Source organism: Cyclopterus lumpus, chromosome 15 (assembly GCF_009769545.1).
Source record: "Cyclopterus lumpus isolate fCycLum1 chromosome 15, fCycLum1.pri, whole genome shotgun sequence".
NCBI classification, from domain to species: domain Eukaryota; kingdom Metazoa; phylum Chordata; class Actinopteri; order Perciformes; family Cyclopteridae; genus Cyclopterus; species Cyclopterus lumpus.
The window spans coordinates 10,724,386-10,745,209 of NC_046980.1; the positions used below are offsets into that span (position 1 = coordinate 10,724,386).

The 20,824-nt window shown below is 42.2% G+C and overlaps 1 protein-coding gene across 1 annotated transcript in view; it reads left to right on the top strand.

The window, feature by feature from the left end:
- Nucleotides 1–20,824, top strand: part of lrmda (leucine rich melanocyte differentiation associated) — a 185,857-nt gene that overhangs the window by 128,571 nt on the left and 36,462 nt on the right. Inside the window, exon 5 of the mRNA XM_034552650.1 lies at nt 1,249–1,375. Within this exon, the coding sequence (XP_034408541.1) occupies nt 1,249–1,375 (127 nt within the window). The remainder of the gene's footprint in view (nt 1–1,248; nt 1,376–20,824) is intronic.

A 20,824-nucleotide genomic window follows, 5' to 3' on the forward strand; every position in this document is an offset into this window, starting at 1 on the left:
ATAGTAGCAACATCTAGTTTTCTCTACGACATCCACTCCCAAGGGCAGCACAAATCATGTTGTTCTTAACACATGTTTGGTTTTGCTAAATAAAGTGAGTTTTTTCTCTCTTCTTCCCCTACCCCCCTGTGCTCTCGTACCCTCCCTCTTCAGTTGGTTTGAATCATTAATATCCCTACTGGCTGACAGAGCCTTGTCATCTGCTCTGACCCTGTGATGGTAGGTTACCTATGGAGAATAACCTCCCTGCATGTCTCCCAAGGGCATCTTCACATTTCATCATGGAAATGCCCTGAACAAAGTCCTTTTACAGGGCGGGAGACACAGGATGAGATTGGGGCCTCTTGTATTTAAGTGCTGGTGCTCTCATCGGAAAAGGAGCTTGTATTAGGAACAGGTCATTTTACCCTATAATAATGTTCCTATAAAAAGTAATTTAGGGCCATTTGACATATTTAGTGTTTTAATCAGTTGTTTTATTTGTGTGGATAAGCACTATTTCTGTTTTATGTATCTGTCAAACTATATCAGATGTGTTGTTCCTTTTATTTGCATGGAGATATGTTCTGTTCCGTGTCAGTCTAAACGTGATCCATGCATCCCCTCCTTATAATCCTCAGGTGATGAAAACTTGACACAAGCTTTGCCATCTCCCCTCATCGCCATTGCCATCATCAATTTGTCACGGCTCTTTGCGCACAGGTCTTGTCTGTGCCCATATCCCTCGTCCTTTCTCACCCTCCACTTAGGTGCTGCATGCATGTCCTTTTTGGCTACCAACTCAGCCCTGACATACTGGTTCCTCTATCCCTGCCTGCCTGTGAAAGGATCTGTTGTCATCTGTGTATTCAAACCATTATCTTTTGACATTTCTCTCCCTACCAATGAAAGACAAGAGTGTATCTGAAAGCTTCGAGAGATATCTGTGATGCTGCCAGAATGACAGCTCTGGCAGACGGGTTGTATCTTCTTTTGTGCTATTTATATGTCGTACTTATTCTTATCAGCTTTGAAGGTTATTACATGCAAGAAAATATCACCATTAAATCTGCACCAGCATTAAATCTCAGTAAACACGGCTTCCTTTCAAGTTGTGTTGATGCATGCATTTACATATTAGAACGCGTGTCAGTTTGATTAGTGTGTCACTTCCTTAGATACTATGTGTTGTTAAGAACAGGCCTACAAGGAGACCTTTTCAAGCAGAGCCACGGTACAGTTTAAAGGGGAATTGTTGTTTGCCCACAGGTACTTTGTTCTGCACAAGTTGCCCCAGCTGAAGTTTCTGGACACCAGGAAAGTAACCCAAAAAGAAATGATGGAGGCGCAGGCGAGAGGAGCATTCATGAAAGTGGTCAAACCCAAGTCGGAAGCTGTAAGTTGAGCCCCATTTACTTCATTTGTGTGTGTGTGTACACTGTTTTAAAGAGTATTCCCTCAGAAGTCTTGAGTGGATTTGTCACATTCATCCCTTTCTTCCATTTTTCTATTCTTTCTTTTATCCTTCCTTTCTTCCAGTGCATGCTTGACTGTCAGTCTCCCTTAACAAAGGTCTTCGTACTGTGGCCTTTTTGTAAAGAGTCTCTCTTTGCTGTGTGTGTGTGTGTGTGTGTGTGTGTGTGTGTGTTGTTTGTGTGTGTGTGTGTGTGTGTGTGTGTGTGTGTGTGTGTGTGTGTGTGTGTGTGTGTGTGTGTGTGTGTGTGTGTGTGTGTGTGTGTGTAAATGTGTGACCACAGCCTGACCTGATTTCGTATGCATGAGCCCAGATCAAAGACGACGGGCGGCTGTCCGGTCGCGGTTGTGTTGCCAAGTGTGACATGGCTGGCGATTGGAGTGACAGCTCACGTACATGGCGCTCACAATCGCTTAATTATCCCGAGCCCGTGCACTTATTCCTCCCTCTCTTGTTTTGGGCTACGCAGACTAATTAGAGTTCGGGCGGTTCATAGATATAACCAATTCACCCCTTCCCAGCCCTTTCCACGCCCCCTCCCCGTCTTCCACCTCTTTGATAATGCAATATAAATGAACAGCTTTCGCCGAGATTTGATTTCATGTAATTGTAAGGTCATGAAATATTTACTATTTGGATCAGCTAAACTTTGTCGTTTCAAGGTCTCTGGGGCTCTGACAGTGAGCCTGGGAGGTTCAAACGGATCCGGAATAGTAAGAGCGAAGGCATCCAATGACAAATCAGAAGCATGTGAGGTGATGTCGGGTTTAAAAGCGCAAGAGAAAAGCAACATATTTATTGTTTTAGATAAGATAGTGTTCTGTTTTAGTGTCAGTTCACGCTATGCTTTGTTCTTGATTCTTCATGCAAGTGGCAAGCGGGAAAGCAAAACATTGAAATAATTTAACCTCAGTCTGGCATGTTTGGTAAGATGGAGAAAAGTGGAATGAAAACAATGTTCATCCACTTTATATAAAACGAAACTAAGGACCTCTACAATGCTATTTGGCAGGGTAAAGTCACTTTATAAGAATTTATTTACATAGCTTGTCAGTGAAAAAGAAATGTTTGCCTTTGTCGCCACAGCCTTAGATGAAAGGAGAGATAATCACTGATTCTCGCTGACATGATGTGTGTTTTTTTCTGTCTTTGTGTCTTTGAACCTGCTGTATATGATTATTTATTCCCAATGCAAAGTAAAAGGTTAGAGCTTTGATGAAAACGTGTCTACCTCCCATTGCACACAGTATTTTGTGTGCCTGAACAAGCTTTTTGCTGTCCTACCCGCAGTTCCTTATTAGCAGTGTTTGACTGAGTCTACACAATGGAGAGAATTTTTGCCGGGACATATCCCGTGTCGGGGCCCTGGGATGTCACAGCGGCATTTCCATAACATTTGTTTTGATTTAGATGAGACGTGATGCGTCGACTATCACAGACTTGATGAGCCATGAGTACCTCCCGGCTCTAATTGTCCACATCATCAGAGTGATTGCAAGCTGACCAATAGTTCGGGCCACCAATTAATGCAACGTCTGCAACAGAACAGGAAAGCGAGGAGAGATGATGGCATAATTAGATATTTGTGTTTGCTTTTATGTCTGGTACAGCAGGGTGTTGCTCATAACAGTGGCTCATGGTACAGTGTCTGCCTTTTGCTTCATTACAAAGGATGGTAATTAGCTGTCTCGCTGTCGCCTGCACTACCATTTGAGTCTCAATTAGTGCAAGTATTGGAAGGGGAAAAAAATCGAGGAACACGGACATGATTTAAATGGTTTATTTATTTAAAAAAGTGTTTTGCTCTGCATACAGTTATTTTTCCTTGAAGACCTTTTATGACAAATCTTTTACAGTATATAAATTGAAACCATAGAAACAGCAGCAACGGCAGCAGGGTTACGGTGATGCATGCCCATTCATGACAGCATGAATCTGAAGAAAAAAGCCCCTGGTCTATCAGATCATTCCCGTTGCATGATGTGCGTATTGGAACAGTTAATGCTCTTGCTATGAAATCGGCAGCGCTGAACTTTGGAGACCTCTTCTTGAGTCATATCGGAGTGGATTGTGACCACAGTTTTAACTCCTTTTCAATCATGCCATTATGGCATGGCACTGGGCGCCACCACATGGTTCTGATAAAGCAGTTATGGTCCTTAGCGCAATCTGAACACCATAACGTTTCATAAATTCCCAATGTTTTCCATGCTGCCTACATCACAGCCAGACAGACAGTCAATGGCCCACTGTTTGCAGGAAAATGCACATGCACACAAATACCTGCGATGAGATTTGTGAGTTCTAAATAAAAATTATATATATATATATATATATATATATATATATATATATATATATATATATATCGTGATCTCATAGAGTCAAACATAGAGACAAACATTGTGAACTAGAGGAAGACAAAGAACCACGCTCAAATGGAATGGCCATGCTCCCACACTGAGGTTTAATTGTTATTGTGTGCCTTCATGCACGAGTGGACATATGACACCATAAGTGGGTGACAATGAGCTGCCTCTGACTTGACTGTATGTGTTGGTGTTTGCTTCAAACTCAGAAGGGGGTCATTTTCTCTAGAAAGGACAAGTAGTTTGACATAAACAGAGGTAATGAACTGAAATTACAAAGAAAAGAGAGAGAGAGAGAGAGAATATATATATATATATATATATATATATAAATACCTGAAGTCAACAAAAAAAACAACAACATTGGGACAATTTAAGTGTTTCCCCAAAACCACAACAAGCAGAGTCAGAGTGGAAAAGCCCAAAGCTGTATTTTGGGAAATTGGGTGTGTTGGAATGCTATAATGTGATAATTCTCTTTGAGGATTTAGAGGTCATTGAATGAAATGGCGTTAAACCACGTAGAGCCATTTGGACTGTGTTGGGCTGCTTTTTCGGAAAATACATGTGGTACTTTCTGGCTCGGTTCCTCCACCTCCCTCCGCTCTGCCACGGAGCCCACATTATGCTGCCGAACCCTCGGGTTAAACTGGCCATGTCTATCAACACACTATGACAGCACATTCTGTTTTCAGATCCAGAGCACTGCTATAAAAAAAGTGCGTAGCAAATCTAACTAGTAGAATAACATTTACTTCTTGCCACATGTTTAAGAGTGTTTCACAGTGAATGAAGTAAGCCCATGGTCCCCCTTACGAAGCACAGCTTGAAGCTACGTCAGCGGGTATAAATGTTCCTCAGATGTCACTTAGATTTTGCCTGAACGAAGTATTTGACTTGATTTTCGAGCATGAACACCAGTTTTTCCCCCCACATCCTTCTGCGTATAATGTAAAGCAGACTGCATTGCAGGGTGGCTTGAGCCAGCTCCCGGGTCCCATGAGTCTCTGTACACAGGGTAACGGTTCTTCAAGGGAATTGACAGTGACAGAGCCAGGAAAGTCCTCAAGTGGATCTTTTCAGTTCTGTTTTTTCTTCCCCAGACACTAACCTGTTTTACTCTGCAGAAGACGGCAGTTTATTTTAAGTTTGCACCGAAGGGAACAGTGCAAATGTAAGATAGACTGCATGGTTTTAGACTCACGATTGTGCATTATGTGATGCATGATTGTGGCTTTTTTTTCTTTCTTTTTTTTGCGAAGCAACTCTGGAAAAAGAGGAGGCCTTTTGCTACAGGCTGGTTGTTTTGCTTCCTTTTCAAGTCTCAAATGTACGCTGTAAAGTATGTTGCCACGTTCATCTACGCTCGAGAGTTATGAGTTCCCCGAAGCTCTCAAACATAACAAACAGCATGCAATATAGCGCTTTGTGAATGTGCCTTCAGTGGGTTTGCTGAATCATTTTACTGAACAAATGTGTCCTCCGAGAAAACTCAAAGAATATGGTTCACAACAGGGGAAGGCAATATAACCCAACAGATTGCTGTGGAAGCAATTTTATTACCACTCTTCGCTCTCTGCTAGATTCTGTATTTGCACCAGCTATTATACATACAAAACTCTTATTTGTCACCTTTCTTTCATGACACATTCCTGAATCAATATGTACTGTATACAGCAGGTTGTGTAAGGACAGCACTGTGGACAGAGTAGGCGTTGTGGGGAAACTGGAACCATACGGAGTGCCTGTCTGCTTTATGTTCAGACAAATAAACTCACTGCATATTGTGATCTGCTTGCTTTCAAATCATGTTCTTTCTTCCATCTTACATAATGTCTTGTCATCTGTGATTGCATCACTTGAGATACTGCTGCTCTGTTCTTTGTCTTTTAATGACAACATATCCTTAATTTAAAAACAGCTGTTTAGAATTGTTTGGACGTGTTTAGTTTTTATGATCGACAAACTACACTTTGTGTTTGTGTCCGATTATTCCAAAGAGCCAAGTGTTCATTCTCGCAGGTATCTGTATTTGCCTGTCACTATCTGTGAGTGCTTTATGTTTCCATGTGTGTGTTTTTCTGTCACTGGTTTTTGACTGCTGAAGTAGACGCCTGTCCAGTGTTCGGACCAGTGCAACAAGCCTGGTTCTGAGCATTCTGGCAGCTTAAACTGAGAGGTCACGCAGGGGTTATAGGCCAGGAAAACAACAGCAATTAGAGTGAGTGACTCAAACTGTCCACATAAATCATCCAGGCATATCATAAACACACTGTAAAACTTTAAAGCACAATTAATTGTAAGTAATAACGCCAAGATTGATTTATTGCCTCTTTCAAAGCCTGGAGACACAGGGTGCATGACCTGAGTGTCACGTCACTCTTGCAGGTAAAAATGATAGATGTGTTACTCATTTTTGGCAAAACGCAGAGTATAAAAACAAACATGTGTTTTTGAAAGGACTTTTATGAGACACTGAAGTGGCCGCGTTGCATTAACTGATTTTCATCTCCTTTTGCTGGCATCCAGTACAGAGAAGGAACGCCTCTGTGGTGAAGCATTTGTTGTCTCGACGTCTCTTGTGTTTAGCTGTGGGGTTTGAGGCCTGTCAGAAAACAGGCCAAGGCTAGCCAACAATAATGAGATGTCTCTCTCTCTCCCATTTTGATGTAAAGTTTTCATAAACTTTGACAAATCATGCGATCGTTCACGTAACTTTTTTTTCTTTTTTTTTTTATCTGTATAATGCAAGTCTTTGTTGAGTTTTTATTAGTGTAATAATGTCGAGTGCCTGGGATTGGCAAGCTACAAAGCTTTTGCTTTATACACATACTGTTCCAACTAGATGAATTTACAAGCCTTTGGGAAGGGCCGAGTTTTTATAGGGATTTTGCTGTTTTTCAAAGTTCCTTTCAGACACAGAAAACCACAGGGAAATAACACGCTTTCACCTTCCAGTATCATTGAACACATCATTTCTTAGACGTATGTCAAGCAAACTCTGTACTCTACTCTGTGTTCCTTTATAAATCTTCTTTCATTGCATGCCAAGGGGTTGCACAACTCCACAACCCCTGTACATGCAACAATATCACAGCCACTAAAGGCATCTCTTCAATTACACTTCTTATCAAATGATGCTTTTAGCTATTACATAGTGCAGCGTCCCAGTGCGTTGGCCTATCAGTCCAATCAGAGCTAATCCTCTCTGTTGGTCTCTTTGGTGACAGGAAGATGCTGCTAGCCTAATGAGAGACAGCTGGCTTAGTGTTTTCGGTGCTCTAAAAAAAAAAATCCATCCATCTTTCTTTCTCACCTCCTACCCCAACGGGTGTTTCCAAAGAACTGTGGCAACTTTAAATCTCTCAAAGAGATCAGTTATTTATTTGCCTGTCTCTGTTAGATGATGTTGACAGGGCACATTAATCACTATTTCAGCACTCGCATTTATAGTTAGCTTTGAAGTTGATTGTCATGTGCACCCTCTCGAGACAGCTTTGCTTTAATTCACGTTCTGATTTCTATCAGATAATTCAAGTAAAGTTGTTGTTGTTTATGAAATGCAGACGTTGATATGCTATTGAGAAAGTTAATGAATGTTAGAGTTTAAAATCTGTGCCGGATGAGGATACGGTCTATAGAAAAGTGCCACTTTTGTTTATGATTCACCATCGGGCCCAAAGTGAAGGTTTTACTTTATTAGTGTCACACACATTGTGACATTGGACCTTTCCTTGAGCCCATTATACCAGTTGTGTCTTCTCCTCAGTACAGTGTTAATGGGCAGTCGTCATTCAGCAGGGACCTTTGATGAACATGCAACAGAGGACGGCAGAGCTGAAAGTCACTCCGCTGAAGTTTGTGCTTGTACACAGACCTTCTTTGTGGTTTTTAGAGCTTGTCAGACATGTCAGACGCAGGCTAGAAAAAGTATATTGTTTCCAGCCACTTGGATTCCTTTCCCCCTGACATCTGCCACTCTGTTGAGATGATGAATTCTTGCCTCATTAAGCGTGGGTGTGGGATTACAGGCTGACAACACATTAATCACTGGGCTGGGTGGCAGCAGCCCCGCACCAGCTACAGGCATTGTTAACCAAACTTTTCTAATGTGTCACTCTCCTCCCTGACAGCCCATAATCAATCATCCTGATTGACAGGCCTGATAGATTACACTATTTATACTTTGTGTAATGAAAGCTAGCGTTTCCACCTACTGTCATTGTGGGGATGATGATAGGCCACACCGTCCAGCTGAATAGGAGCACATACAAAAAGAGAACGAGAGAAAAGAAAGGGTAGGCAGACCTTGGAACTGCATTGTGAACTTTAAAACAGACACAGTCGAGCGCCGTGGGGAGGAGGGATTAGAAGTATTCTGCGAATGTGTATTGTTCCCCCTGCACGGTCTAGCTTAAAGGCAGTCCTCACACCATCACTGGGTCATTGTTATCTTTGTCGCTATCAGTGGCAGGCCGTGCTCTCGCAGGTAAAACTATGCTTTGTCTGCCGTGGGGTTCGGTTTCCCCGTGACCCCGTTGTTGAGGTGAGGTTTTGTTGTCAAAGCCTTTTTTTCTGACAGACAGTGAATGATTTACACATGTATAACAATCAAATGACAGGGCACCATATCCCTTGTGTGTGTGTGTGTGTACTTGTCAATGTGCAGAGGTCTGCTGGATAATGGATTTACCTGCTTCCTTACGAAGGGCTTCAGAACTATGTTGCATTACTTAACAACCCCTCTATAAGTACTTTTTTTTTGCATGGGAACTTGTGGATGAAATGACACACTGCTGGTAGCCTTCAAACATAATAAGGTTATGTTTCTTTTTTGTTCATTTTCAGCAGTACGTCTTTGTCTGGAATTAGAGATGTCCTCGGCACACCGAGAGAGGATATTGAATATGAGCTCTTAGTTGAGAGGCTGCCAAGCATTTTCAAAAAAAAAGTGTGTGTGTGTGTGTGTGTGTGTGTGTGTGTGTGTGTGTGTGTGTGTGCGTGTGTGTGTGTGGGGGGGGGGGGGGAAACATTCCATCATGTTTTTTTGACAGGCTGTAAATCTGAGACTTTTCTTGTGAGACAGCGTGCTGTCAGGAAATTAGTTAACTAGACCATATTATGGAGAGCCAGGTAATTTACCCTCAGAGATGCAATCGCAAATAACTCGCAGGAGGCCGCATCCCTGACCTGACATTGCTTTGTGTATAATGCAAAATCTAGCGACATGCTCAATGGGTTCTGTCAGCTGCAGGATTGAATTCTCTGCCTACTGCGTCTCAGTTTGGAGCACGCTGGTCAATTATTTCTGAGGCTGTCAGAGTGTAGGGAGACACTGTTATTTAGTATGTGTTAACTTGGCATCATTAAGGCACTCACCTGACAGAGAATAGCACACCTGAACGTTATTTATTTTGATTCCCACGACAGGGCTAACCTTCAAACACGTTGACCTCTCCCCATTTTTGCGTTTTGTGAAATCCCACTCGGTCCATTAGAAACGGGAGCTGTCGAGACAGTGGGGAATCGAATGACCGAGAGTCGTGTAATCTAACACGGTAATGCACAAGAGAAGCTTCCATTTGTTTGGACAGATTGCTCTGATCACGCGGTGGCAGTCTGGTGTCTATATACGCTTGCGGAGTAGACATTGCTGTCCACACAATCTCTTTATAGCACATAGAGAAATGTCATATTATCCTAGATCCATGTTTTTGCCCACAACAGAGTATTGAACACATAGATGCAGCAGTTTTATGTTGTGTGTTCCTTTTTAAGTGGTCCTTGAACAGAATCGCTAGCTCGGCAATATCTTGTCTTCACTTTGTGTAAACAGCCAGATCCATTGCACAAGCCACGTCATGATTTAATGTGAAAGGACTAGCTAATGGATATTTGAGATTTTAGACCACAGGGTGCTCAACAATCCGGTCGGAACATTATATTCACAATCTTTTTTTCTAAAATCTCAATGATTTTTGGGCCAGATGACATACAGTCAGGTTTGGACATAACCAGTTAACAATTGAAACACTGTGGGAAAATGTGAGTTAACCATTCTACCCCCCCCACATCCTCCAAAAGCACCACCACCTCCAACTCTAACCAGCCCCGGTGATGAATGGGAAACCTGATCGAGTGAAGCCTCAGCGTCACCTCTGTACAGCAGGATGACATGATTAGGAGGTGACAGCTTCTGTAACAACATCTCTGCGTTTATCTTTTCCTGCTCTCCATCTTTCACCCTCTCTCTCTCTCTCTGTCTCTCTCTCTCTCTCCTCTCAACAAGTCAGACTACTCTATAATGAATATCCCTGAGGGCTATCCGCAGGTCAAGCAAGGGAGGTGCTGTTGAGACAGGTAGTCTTGACACCTACAGCTTTGTAGTTTCTGCATGCGGGTGGCTAGACGGCTGAGGGAGGGGGTGAGAGAGGCCAGCATTGAGGGCTAGAGCATGTTCAGGGTGGAGGCCTAGACGAGAGTAAAACTGGAGGTTGAAAGAAGACGGGCCTCGCTGTGCGACCTTTCCACCTGAGACAAAAAGGATGGATTTTCATAGGATTAACCAGTCAAATCTGGCGCATTAAGGGCTTAGCCTGTCAGGAGCTTCACATTTGAGTTACAGACAGGGGGACACACGGTTTCAGTAATATCAGTGACATACGCATTTAGCCTCAAACTGTTGGTTGATAGTGTGTAGGCATTGGGTTTAATGAGCACTAAACAAATAAAGGCTTTGATGCATCTGGTCCAACTGGTCAAAGGTTTGTGTAACAGGCCTGCTGATCAGTCTCGCTCTTTGTGGCGTGTTGCCTTTCACGTAGCGTTTTGAAAGACTTTTCGAGACTCTTAAGCCGTTCTGTTCGCATATACGTTTGAAGGGTGCCCTTACACTATGCACCTCTCCTATGCATCGGCCCAAAATCCACACACTCTCTCCCACTCTGCATTTCACAAACACTGCCGCCCCTTTTCTCCCCAACAATCACACTCTGAATAGCCACTCATCCTAGTGTTTTCTACTGATGGAAAGGCGTTTTTCTTTTCTTTTTTGAATAGAAGAAGAAAAAAAGCATAAGAGAAGCATGGTGATGAACAGGGTGATGGGAGAATCGGACAGCGATAAAGAGGAAATTGAGTTGAAGTGGAGGAGGAGGGGGAGACATTCTTGTTTAGCAGTGGAAATATGTGAAAGAGTGAGGGCTGCCCAGGGTGCACTGGAGGTCATTGCAGTGGCAGAGGGGTCAAGTGACACTCAAACAGCATTCTTCTGTCATCCGTGGATGTGTTGTAGAGGGCTGTGAAGGATTGGCATGCAGCTACAGGGCACAGATGGACAGTGAAGTGAGTCAAGATCCTTCATGCCACAATATTTCAGTGTCACTAGTCTGCAAAGAACACATCCTCTTTGTTGGGTCTTGTTGTTGTGATGAGAGCTAGAGTGAAGGTGAGGTGAAGCTTCCATCTTCTGAAATGTGTGATTAAAGCACAGCATCTGAATCCGTGTACATGCTAAAATAAAAGACTGTTAAGCTCATCATTTTTTTTTTTTATCAGCCAGACATTTTTATTTATTTTCAGTGTCAAATTATTTGCATATTTTATTATTTATCAAAGGCGTTGTAACCTCTGACAGTTTCATTCTGTTTCTATTTGCAGTTGGTGTTCAATTTCAAGCTGACAGATTTGTAGAGCCTCTTCCGAGAATAGGTCTGACTTCTATGCACTGCACCACACTTAAGAAATTGAATCAGAGCCAATGAGCTGTAAAGGTCTGTCATACAATAATCTGTGAGATGTACTGTAAGTAATGGTTAGAAACATGTTTTATTTCAAGGATAACTTTTCCAAGCAGTGCACAAAGGTGTGTCATTTCATCGAGTCTGATTAAGTGAATACAGGAAGTACTGTACTTTGGTTGTGGCTGGCGAGCAAAGCCATTCGGACACACAATGGATCTCTATTTCTCTTTATTACTGTTTGTCGGTCTTCCCTGTTCTCTTTTACCTCACGGCGATGAACCGCTCCCAGAGGTCTCCCACTGTCAGACTGACACCGATGACCTTGTAGCACCCAGACCATTTTGCCCCATTTTGTAAGAACTATCTTTTATTTTTGTTAAGACCTAGAACTGTAACCCATAGCCCAGATATTTAATATGATATGATAATAGGTGCCCCCTGGGATCACCTGATATGTTGTTTCCATGCAGCAGGCAGATGGGTAGAGCCCAACGGGCATCACTTCCCAGCGTTTTGCCTGCCAACTGGCAACGTCCGTCAAAAACGTGTTTTGGGTAATCCGAGAGATGGGGCTGAGCTGCGCCGGCCCTGACTTTCATCACACCTGTGCTAAAAGCCCGGTGAGAAGCAGACTGTCCGTCCCATCCCCCACCACCCCGCCCCTGTAGGGGAATGTTGAGACGGCCATGGATCAGATGGGCTCACATCCCATCAGACTCATCAGATTTCAGGACGACTGAGTGCTTTTGTCAGCTGAATTCCAGACATCTTCTTTCTTTCTCTCTAGAAGGGTTTTCAAAGATAATGTGTCTCTGGACTTGAGCCCCTTCGAAACAATACTATCATTGATACTGTGATGGCTCTAACTAATGCTAATGGTGTCTGGTACATAATTCATCAGCGTGATCAAAATATGGAGTCTTAGCCTTGAATCCACACCAAACAAGTAGGCCAGAAAGAGGAAGACAACAAGTCTGATGCTCCTTTCATAACAATCACTGTTGTCTTCAGCTCATCCTCTCATCTCTTCCAGATTCTCTCTTCGTGCCCTCTGTCACAGGTGTCATTCTTTCCTGACACCTGTCTGTCCTTCCCTCTTGTCTCACTGTCCCGTCTCCTTCTCTGTGGGGTGGAACTGTTTGTTTTTTGGAGGTTTGTTTATGGGGGGAAGGAATACCCTGCTGCTCCAGGCCGCCTCTAGTCTTTCAGCTCATCACACGGAACATGACAGCCCTCCTTCTCTTTGGTGCAGAGATGAGCTGTTTCTCCTGTCCCCATGGGGAGTCAGAATGTTCTGCCTCGCTCTCTCCTTCTTGAACTTCACTTCAAGACAGCGGATCGATACCGCTACCTGCTTTGGGCCGTGTAAACAAACATTGTGTAATTTTGCCGGGATGTGGTTCGAGGTTGTATACCAATTCAGTCCAAGAGGAGTGCATGTTTCATTGAATGCAGTTACTTCAAAGTACTTTTTCCACATATGAACTGTCCTTGAATGGAAATTCCATATTAACTAAAACACACTCTTTTGGAATTATCACTTGAGTGCTAGAGGCAAAAAAATCACTACTCGTAGTAAAAGTATCGGTACAAAATCCAAAATCTTGTCTATTTTATTTGCTAACTAATTGTATATTAAGAATGTATAATGCCAATGTAATCTGCACTGTTTAGCAATACAGCTCATAATTACCGCAATGAAATTAGGCCTCAATTCTGGTAAACATGAGCGGTGAAAAGACTATGATTGGCCTGTAAATGGGAACAATGTGAAATCCGACACTGACAACTTGTAGGTTGTAATTATGTTATAATTATGCTGTTTTGCTGACACACAGAGTGTAATTATGCTGCTTACTTTAGCTATGATGTGTTAAACACTCAAGTGTAGCCATTTATAATGTCTCTGAATTAAACAGAAAATCAGTATACTTAGAATTCAGCATATTGCAGTGTGTTTTTGCATGTATGTCGGTCATGGCTATCCTCACAACGAAAGGCCTAGACCATGGTCCGTTTGCAGGCAAGGGGAACTGAGGTTCATGGAAAATTGTTAATATGAATAATCATACTGGGTGGTCTACCACTGGCCTTGTACGGCTTCCAGAACTCAACCCAGCATGCCAGCTCCCATTTTCACTCTTTTTTTGTTGCCTATTTCATTCCTTCACGCTTCTCCTTCTTTCTAGCATTCCGGTTTCTCTTTGGAATATATCAGCACATCAGATAACCTCAAGGTAACAGCAAAACCTTGAGTTCACACACACACATATACTCAGGAGTTGTATTTTATCTGGCTGGTGTGTGCAAGTTGTGTGTATTTCTTTCTTTAACAGCATGGATTTAAGACTGAATCAGCTGTTCACACACCCTTCACACAAAGCACACACACACACACACACGCTACTCAGACATGTACAAACGCCCAATTGCACAGTAGCAAACACAAATTTTTGCACACAAAAACATTCGCACACCTAAAGAGGGGGGCTGTGCCTCCGGGGGCCACGTCAGGTACCTGCTGACACACGGGCTAGTGATTGATGAGACGCCGGGGGCGCTGGAGTAGACTTTGTCAGCTGCTCATAATTTATACATCTTATCTCCATCAGAAGAAAGAGTGCCGCGTTGTGTATATGGAGATGAAAACACCGGGCTTGTTTAGGCAGCGGTGACAGGGTAGCTGCTAGCTGTTAGCCGCGGCGCAGAGTGATAACTCAGATCGCTATCTGTTAGCTTTCTCACCAGGTCCCTCTGTGGCCAGAGCCTTCACTCTTTTGACTCTGTCTGACAGTCATTCTCACTCACTTTCATTGCCTCTCTCACTCTCTCTCTCTCTCTTTCTCTCTCTCTCTCTCTCTCTCTCTCTCTCTCGCTCTCTCATGTTTCCTTCTCTCTTTGTGTCTCCTTTCCTCCATTCTGTGACCCTCTCTCTCTCTGTGTCTCTTCTCTGTCTGTCTGCTGTCACATTCTCAGGCCAGACAGGCCCAAGCTTCTGCTGAAAGCTGCTGGCTCTTCCTCAGTCCACTCATAGGGCGAAGGTCAGGGCCGAGGCACGGCTTGAGTTACAGAATAATTAGCTCAGTCAGCATCATGTGGAAATCAATGATCAGATGTTGTGTGAGGGTGGGCCAGAGGTTGTACTTTAGTACAGTACCATCAAGATGGCTTTTGAATTAACACGCTCCAAGTTCATTTGTGTTTTATGCATAAAATCCACATTGTTAGGGCGTGAGTGAGGACTTGCAATTGCCATTTTTCATATTATTGATATTGTTTTGAATAGATAATTTATTTGTCAGCACTATAATTGTCTGTAACTTAATGTGTGATTAGAGGGTCAGTGTTTCAGAAGAAAGAAAACAAGAGTACGCTGTCTTTCTGGTAACAAAAAAAACAAATGCAGTGTCTTGTGGATTTAGTCTTTGTGGATGTAACTATTGTCATTTTTATTTTTGTGTTACTGTAGTTCAAGCCAAGAAACAAAAAAGATGTATCACTGATGCTGCATAGCTTGTCAGTGGTAAATTAATCTGACTTTGGTTGCCCTGTACACTCAGTGTTTGATATTGTATTCCTGAATGTGAAAAGAAAGTTTATCAACCCACATAACTTCACCTTACTCTCCTCCAAATTTCTTTTTAGCACGCTTTGTTCTCTCAAATTGTGTTCAGATGTTTTTAAGAGCGTCATTTAACTACTGCATCAGCAAAACAACTTTGATTCCATAACCCCGTCGTACTATTGATCTTGCCTTGTAGATAAAAGGGTGCTCTCTCTGAAATCATGCATTTTTCATTGTGGTATCAATGGCAGACTTTGCATTTGCCATCCCACTTAGCTTAAAGCTATACTCACAAATGCTGTCTGTTTTGCTCTATTGATTCAGTATTTGAGATACCGGTCCCTTGATATCATTTTACTTTGTCTTTGATCCGCCTGATTGCTCTACAGACACAAAGAATCAAGCAAATTATTCTAATTATCGTTTTTTGGAGGAGATTAGCATTGTGCCTTGCATTAAATATTCAGGTTGAAACATCTTGGCATAATTAAAGTGCGTGTGATAATTTAAATATATGCTCAGGCTACTGCGCATATAGTTAATGTATATTTAATATTTAACAGCTTTGTCTGTTTGGCTAATTATTTGTAAAAAAAATAAATTAAAAAAAAGGTACTTTTTTCAAAATGACAGACTGGCCAAATGTACTAAATTCTTTTCCTGAGAATATTTGTTCTCTTATTTTAAAATGTTCATACCATATTCTTACCAGACACACACCTTAAAAAACCTTTAAAACACCTTTAAAAATTGAGAATAGAAGTCCAATATTACCTTTCTCCCCAAATAGCAGTTGGCATTGTTGTGCTGATGCTTGTCAGATGTTAAACAACACTTTGGACCAAGGACAGACAAATGAGAGAGTCCTCCTCTCTAATAGAATCTAAAAAGATGAAAAATATAGTGCAGGAGGCAGGAAGGACTAGTCAAAGAGGTGACCATCAGCATCTCAGCAGCGAGGCTTGGCAGCCCCCAGCCTGCCATGGTGTAATTGGAGAGAAAACATATATGGGAGCAAATAACCCCCTGTCAGGGGCATTAAAAGGAGATGTTGTGACGACTGAGAGCCCTGCCAGCTGAGCGCAGCAAAGTGGAGGGGAAGAATAAGGCCCATCAAATGGAAACTGCTTGGAGCAACGGTACATCCAAATATTCAAGATAAGTGTTGACCGGTAGCAGAATAGAGCATCCATGTTTGTTTGTGGAACTTTTCTTCAAGAGAAAAACAGATCTTTGTCACTATCATTGTTGTTCTCCATTCGCTGTCCTCCTTTGATTGATTTGTCTGCTTTGATAAGTGTCATTTGAAAATGGTAAAGGGTAACATTTTACAGTGGAAGTGCTCAGCCCTCATAACTTTGGAGTGACATAAAGGTAGGTGATGGAAACAGGGAGGGAAATATGACTCACTGTCAAAACTCTGAACTGAAATGTAGAAGGGAAACACAATTTCATAAATTAAGCAGATTTTTTTTTACTCTATGGAAGGGGCATCAACCATTTGAGTGTGGCAAACAACACTGAACGTTTACTATAGTATAAAATGCATTTATTCTGAACAGTGTCTAATTTGACCACAAATAATATGCACAATGTTTGATCTTTTATAGGATGCTGTTGGAAACAAGTAGAACCTTGTCATAATTCCTGTGTGGACCTGAGGACTCTGTTGAGAGGTCCCTGTCGTGGCCATTTAAACCCTCCTTTTTTTTAGTCAACCTTGGTCTGGCGACTAGTGTAGCTCTTCTAAACAAACAATATAGATTTTGGCATGATTTGCATTTTAATATAGGTAAAAAAAGAATCCAGCTTTTCAAATTACTGAAGGTGCTCTGTCGTGCTATTTTACCCCTTTTCTCCAACGTCTCCTCCACGATCATCACAAAGGCATTTCTCCTGAACTTCCCATGCGTTAGGAACCTGCTTGAACCAACCATTCTACTGAGCTTGTCAAAATGTTAATGATGATCCCCAAAAGCCTTTGAAGGTTAAATAAAGTCTTCATAAACTGTCGGTCAAAATTCAATAATTTATTTACCTGCCGCGTTTCCACTTTCCCTGCCACTCTGCCTCAATTGTCGTTCCTATCCAGGGACAGGGCTTGTCTTGTAGTGTTTTGTTTCGTTTTTTTTGTGTGCAGGCAGCTGCGCAGGCAGCCATTGTCTGTGTGCGAGATTGCTGCTTTAGCTCGGTGGCCCCGCTCATTAATCATCCGGTCAGACTATTTATAATGCGGCAGCCAAGCCGCCACCTCGGTTGCCATTGGCTTTTGTCTCCGTGGCACTCTGTTTTGTGGCAGGAGGAAGCCTAATTATTAACTGTTAAGATGACAGCCAGCACTGTATCGTCAACACGGCTGGCTGACAGTCAGACCGAAGTGATAGCCCACTGAGCACTCACAGACTCATCGAGCTATAGAAAATGCATGGCTCTATGGAATATTATATATATCTTATATCGTATGGAATATTATTTTATATTATTACATTTAAAATAATCCTAACCCACTGTCTGAAGATTGCCTGAAGAAAAAACTATGAAAATGTCAAAGAATATCATCAGTATGCTACTCTTTTTTTATCTGTCAAATATTTGTTTTAAAAAAAACATAAAATATATACAGGACACATACACACAGATTTGAAGCTATAGATTGCAGGGGATATTATCTGGTAGAATGTCTTGAGTTACCGTAACATTTTATTGACAGTGCTCTCTCATTTAGTTTGAATGATTCTGGGAGAGGCTGCCAGTCATGAAGTCTGTTTTCTTATTATTAATCAGTTATCTTCATGCTGGATACAGATATCAAACTACCATGGATAATTAAATCACTCCCTGCTTTGCTACGCAGTTCCATATCTTGTACATTGAGGCTTGAGATTGCTCTGAACTTGGAGTGTTAAAAGGATATAATATGAATCTTTTTCTGGTGGGGGAAAAAAAGAATTTGTGAAAGCTTTCTGGAGAATGATAGTCTTTGTTATTTGTCTTCTGACTCCTTAGTAGACAGCTATCAGGAAGAAAGAGAACTCACTGTGCAGCACCGAGAGAAGAAAATATGTGAGTCAGACTTTCCCCTCCTCCCTCCTTTCCCCAAAGCTTGAGATTCCCCTCCCAAAAATGAAAAGGATCAAGTTGCTGTCACTGTCACCGAACAAACATACACTTTTCTGGCACCTAATAAATAGGCAGTGTGGCATTGTTCTCAAAGCCAGACAGGTGTGTCTGCCTCAGTGATGATGGATTCCACTATTCTGTATGGAAAGCCTGTTGGCTTTCTTGTCATATGTTGTCACACATCTCTCTCCTGAGAGGAAAAAGGTTTGAAAGATGGCCAAAAGTAATTACACAGACGCTTCCCTGATGCTGTTGCCATGTGTTTTCTCCTGCTTATCACCACTAAAGGTAGAGAAAAATCTGTTACCCACAGCTATATTTCAGAGGGAGACGAGGAGTGCAGTCATGTCGGTGCTCTGCTGCTCTTCTCATTGTGTTGATGGCGTGCTCATTAACCCGTGAGGTTTTCTTCCTAGCTATGAATACTAGTTTTGGAAACGGGCCCAGCGCAGTTTTACTCATCACTAGGGTGGAGCAGTAAGCCCTGATCTGGGTGTGTGGTGATGACATTATTTGCACCTGAATGGCAGGTACATCAACATCTCCTTGTAAAGGTATCAAAAGAGAGACAGTGGCACCTTTGTTCTCCTCACAGAGCACTTGGGTTGCTGACAGCTGGCTGATTGATATTATCCTTCTTAATGTCAGTAAATAGTGCCATGCCAGATAAAGAATCAGTTTCCTCTTGGTACCGGAGAGCTCATTTATCTCTCCGCAGCTCGCCCTGGCATATGCCGAAATTGGAGCCGGAAGTAGTCTTCCATTTCAGTCAGAAAGGGAGGTGTGTGTTTTTTTTCGGCATCTCCTAATCTTCCCTCTCTGTCTCGCTTTTCTCTCCTTGTCTCTGTCTCCCTGGTTATTTTGATTCTGAGTGAGTGAGACTTAACTGAGAGAAAAGATAGCGCTTAAGTCAGTTGTAATATGTTAGGACAACCCTTGATTAGATTCTGTCAGAGTACGGTCTTTCCGTGTCTCTCTTGCTCCAGCCTCCCCATCCTAGCTGAACAATGAATAGCTATCAGGCCACTCGAGAGCCCTTCCGTGGATTTGTTACCAAACCCCCTCCTGCTCTGAGGGGGTCAAGCATGTAACGAGTCCTTGCAGAGGAACCAGGATATGAAACCGGCAGACGAATAAGCCGTTCTACAACCGTACAGTGGTGACCAAAGGTCTTTGAGACATCATATTGAAAAGGTTAAACACTGACAGGGGACACGCCTAACATGGTGGGTACGCAACCTCCACTAAACAGCAACAAATGATGGCATTTGGAAATTTAAAAAAAAAGAAAGAAAAGGTTTAATGTTGTTTTCTAATTTAATTTAAATTTGAGACAAAAATAAAAAAAATAAAATAAAATAAGCCACACTTGACAAGGCTGGTGGATCAGGGCTCCATTGCTCAGAAAATAACACACACACACAACTGAGTGCTTTACTCGAAGTGCGCAATTCAAAGTACCTTCCTCCGTGTTTTTTTTTCTTTCCATGCTTCCCTCTCCGATCCTCTTACCACCTACCCTTTGCTATAATGTTGACAGACAGCACTGATATCCTCTGAGCTGGTGATAGATACGTCATATCTTGGGGAGAAACGGGTTTGTCCTCAGCAGGTGAATACACGGCTCCCTCATCCTCCGAGCAGACAGACACACATGACACTTTTCGACACTCTCTCCCTGATAGCACTTTGGCATGCAGGCAGACTCAAAGGGGGCATCTTTCACATGCAATTAGAGCAGAGAATAAAGACGATGAAGTGCGGCGTACAAAGGAAAGCTGGGGATCAGAAGGCTGTAATGAAAGGTGATTAGAAGAAGAGGCCCCCGCCAATCAGCTGCATAGAGCTGGGGAAACAAACTCATCTTGGTAGGGCTCTCTGTTGAAGACTCTATTAGACATTATCAAAGCTGATAATGACAGACAGCCACTGCTAGACAGACATGACTCGCAACTATGTGTTTTTGGGGTTGTTAGGCTCGTGTTTTTAATTCTTTCCCAATGATAATTGTACATACTAATTCAATCCATGTTTTGAACATGGAGTGTGTTCACGATGAAAGAATATTCACAATGCAGAATATTCAAAATAGTCAGTATGCGTACTAAATCTGCTTGACTTTCGTTCCATAATGCAACATATCGTGAAGCTGCTCACAGGTGGAAAAAAAAAACATTTATTGTGGTCGAAAACATTTTCCTCATAGAATTGGGCTCTATTAGTGACATTGTGTATTGATAACACACAATACAAGGTTAACTGTTTCTAATCAGGTTACTTTGAGTTTATATTTCGTTCATATTCAAAATGAAGATTGAAGATGAGATTTTCATGTATCTCCTTCTTAACTCTGTTAGCTTTTCATGTCATCCTGCAACATCTGAGTGGAAGCCACAGCTCTCAAATCTGGTTCATTTCACTCTTGACTTAATGGCATTTAAGTTTATATAGCACCTTTCAGAGAGCAACGTCACAAAGTGCTTTCCAAGAGTAACATTGTTAACAACTGTAACAATAAATAAACAATAAAACATAAGCATCAACACCAACAACTCTCTCTGTCCCTACTTGTTTG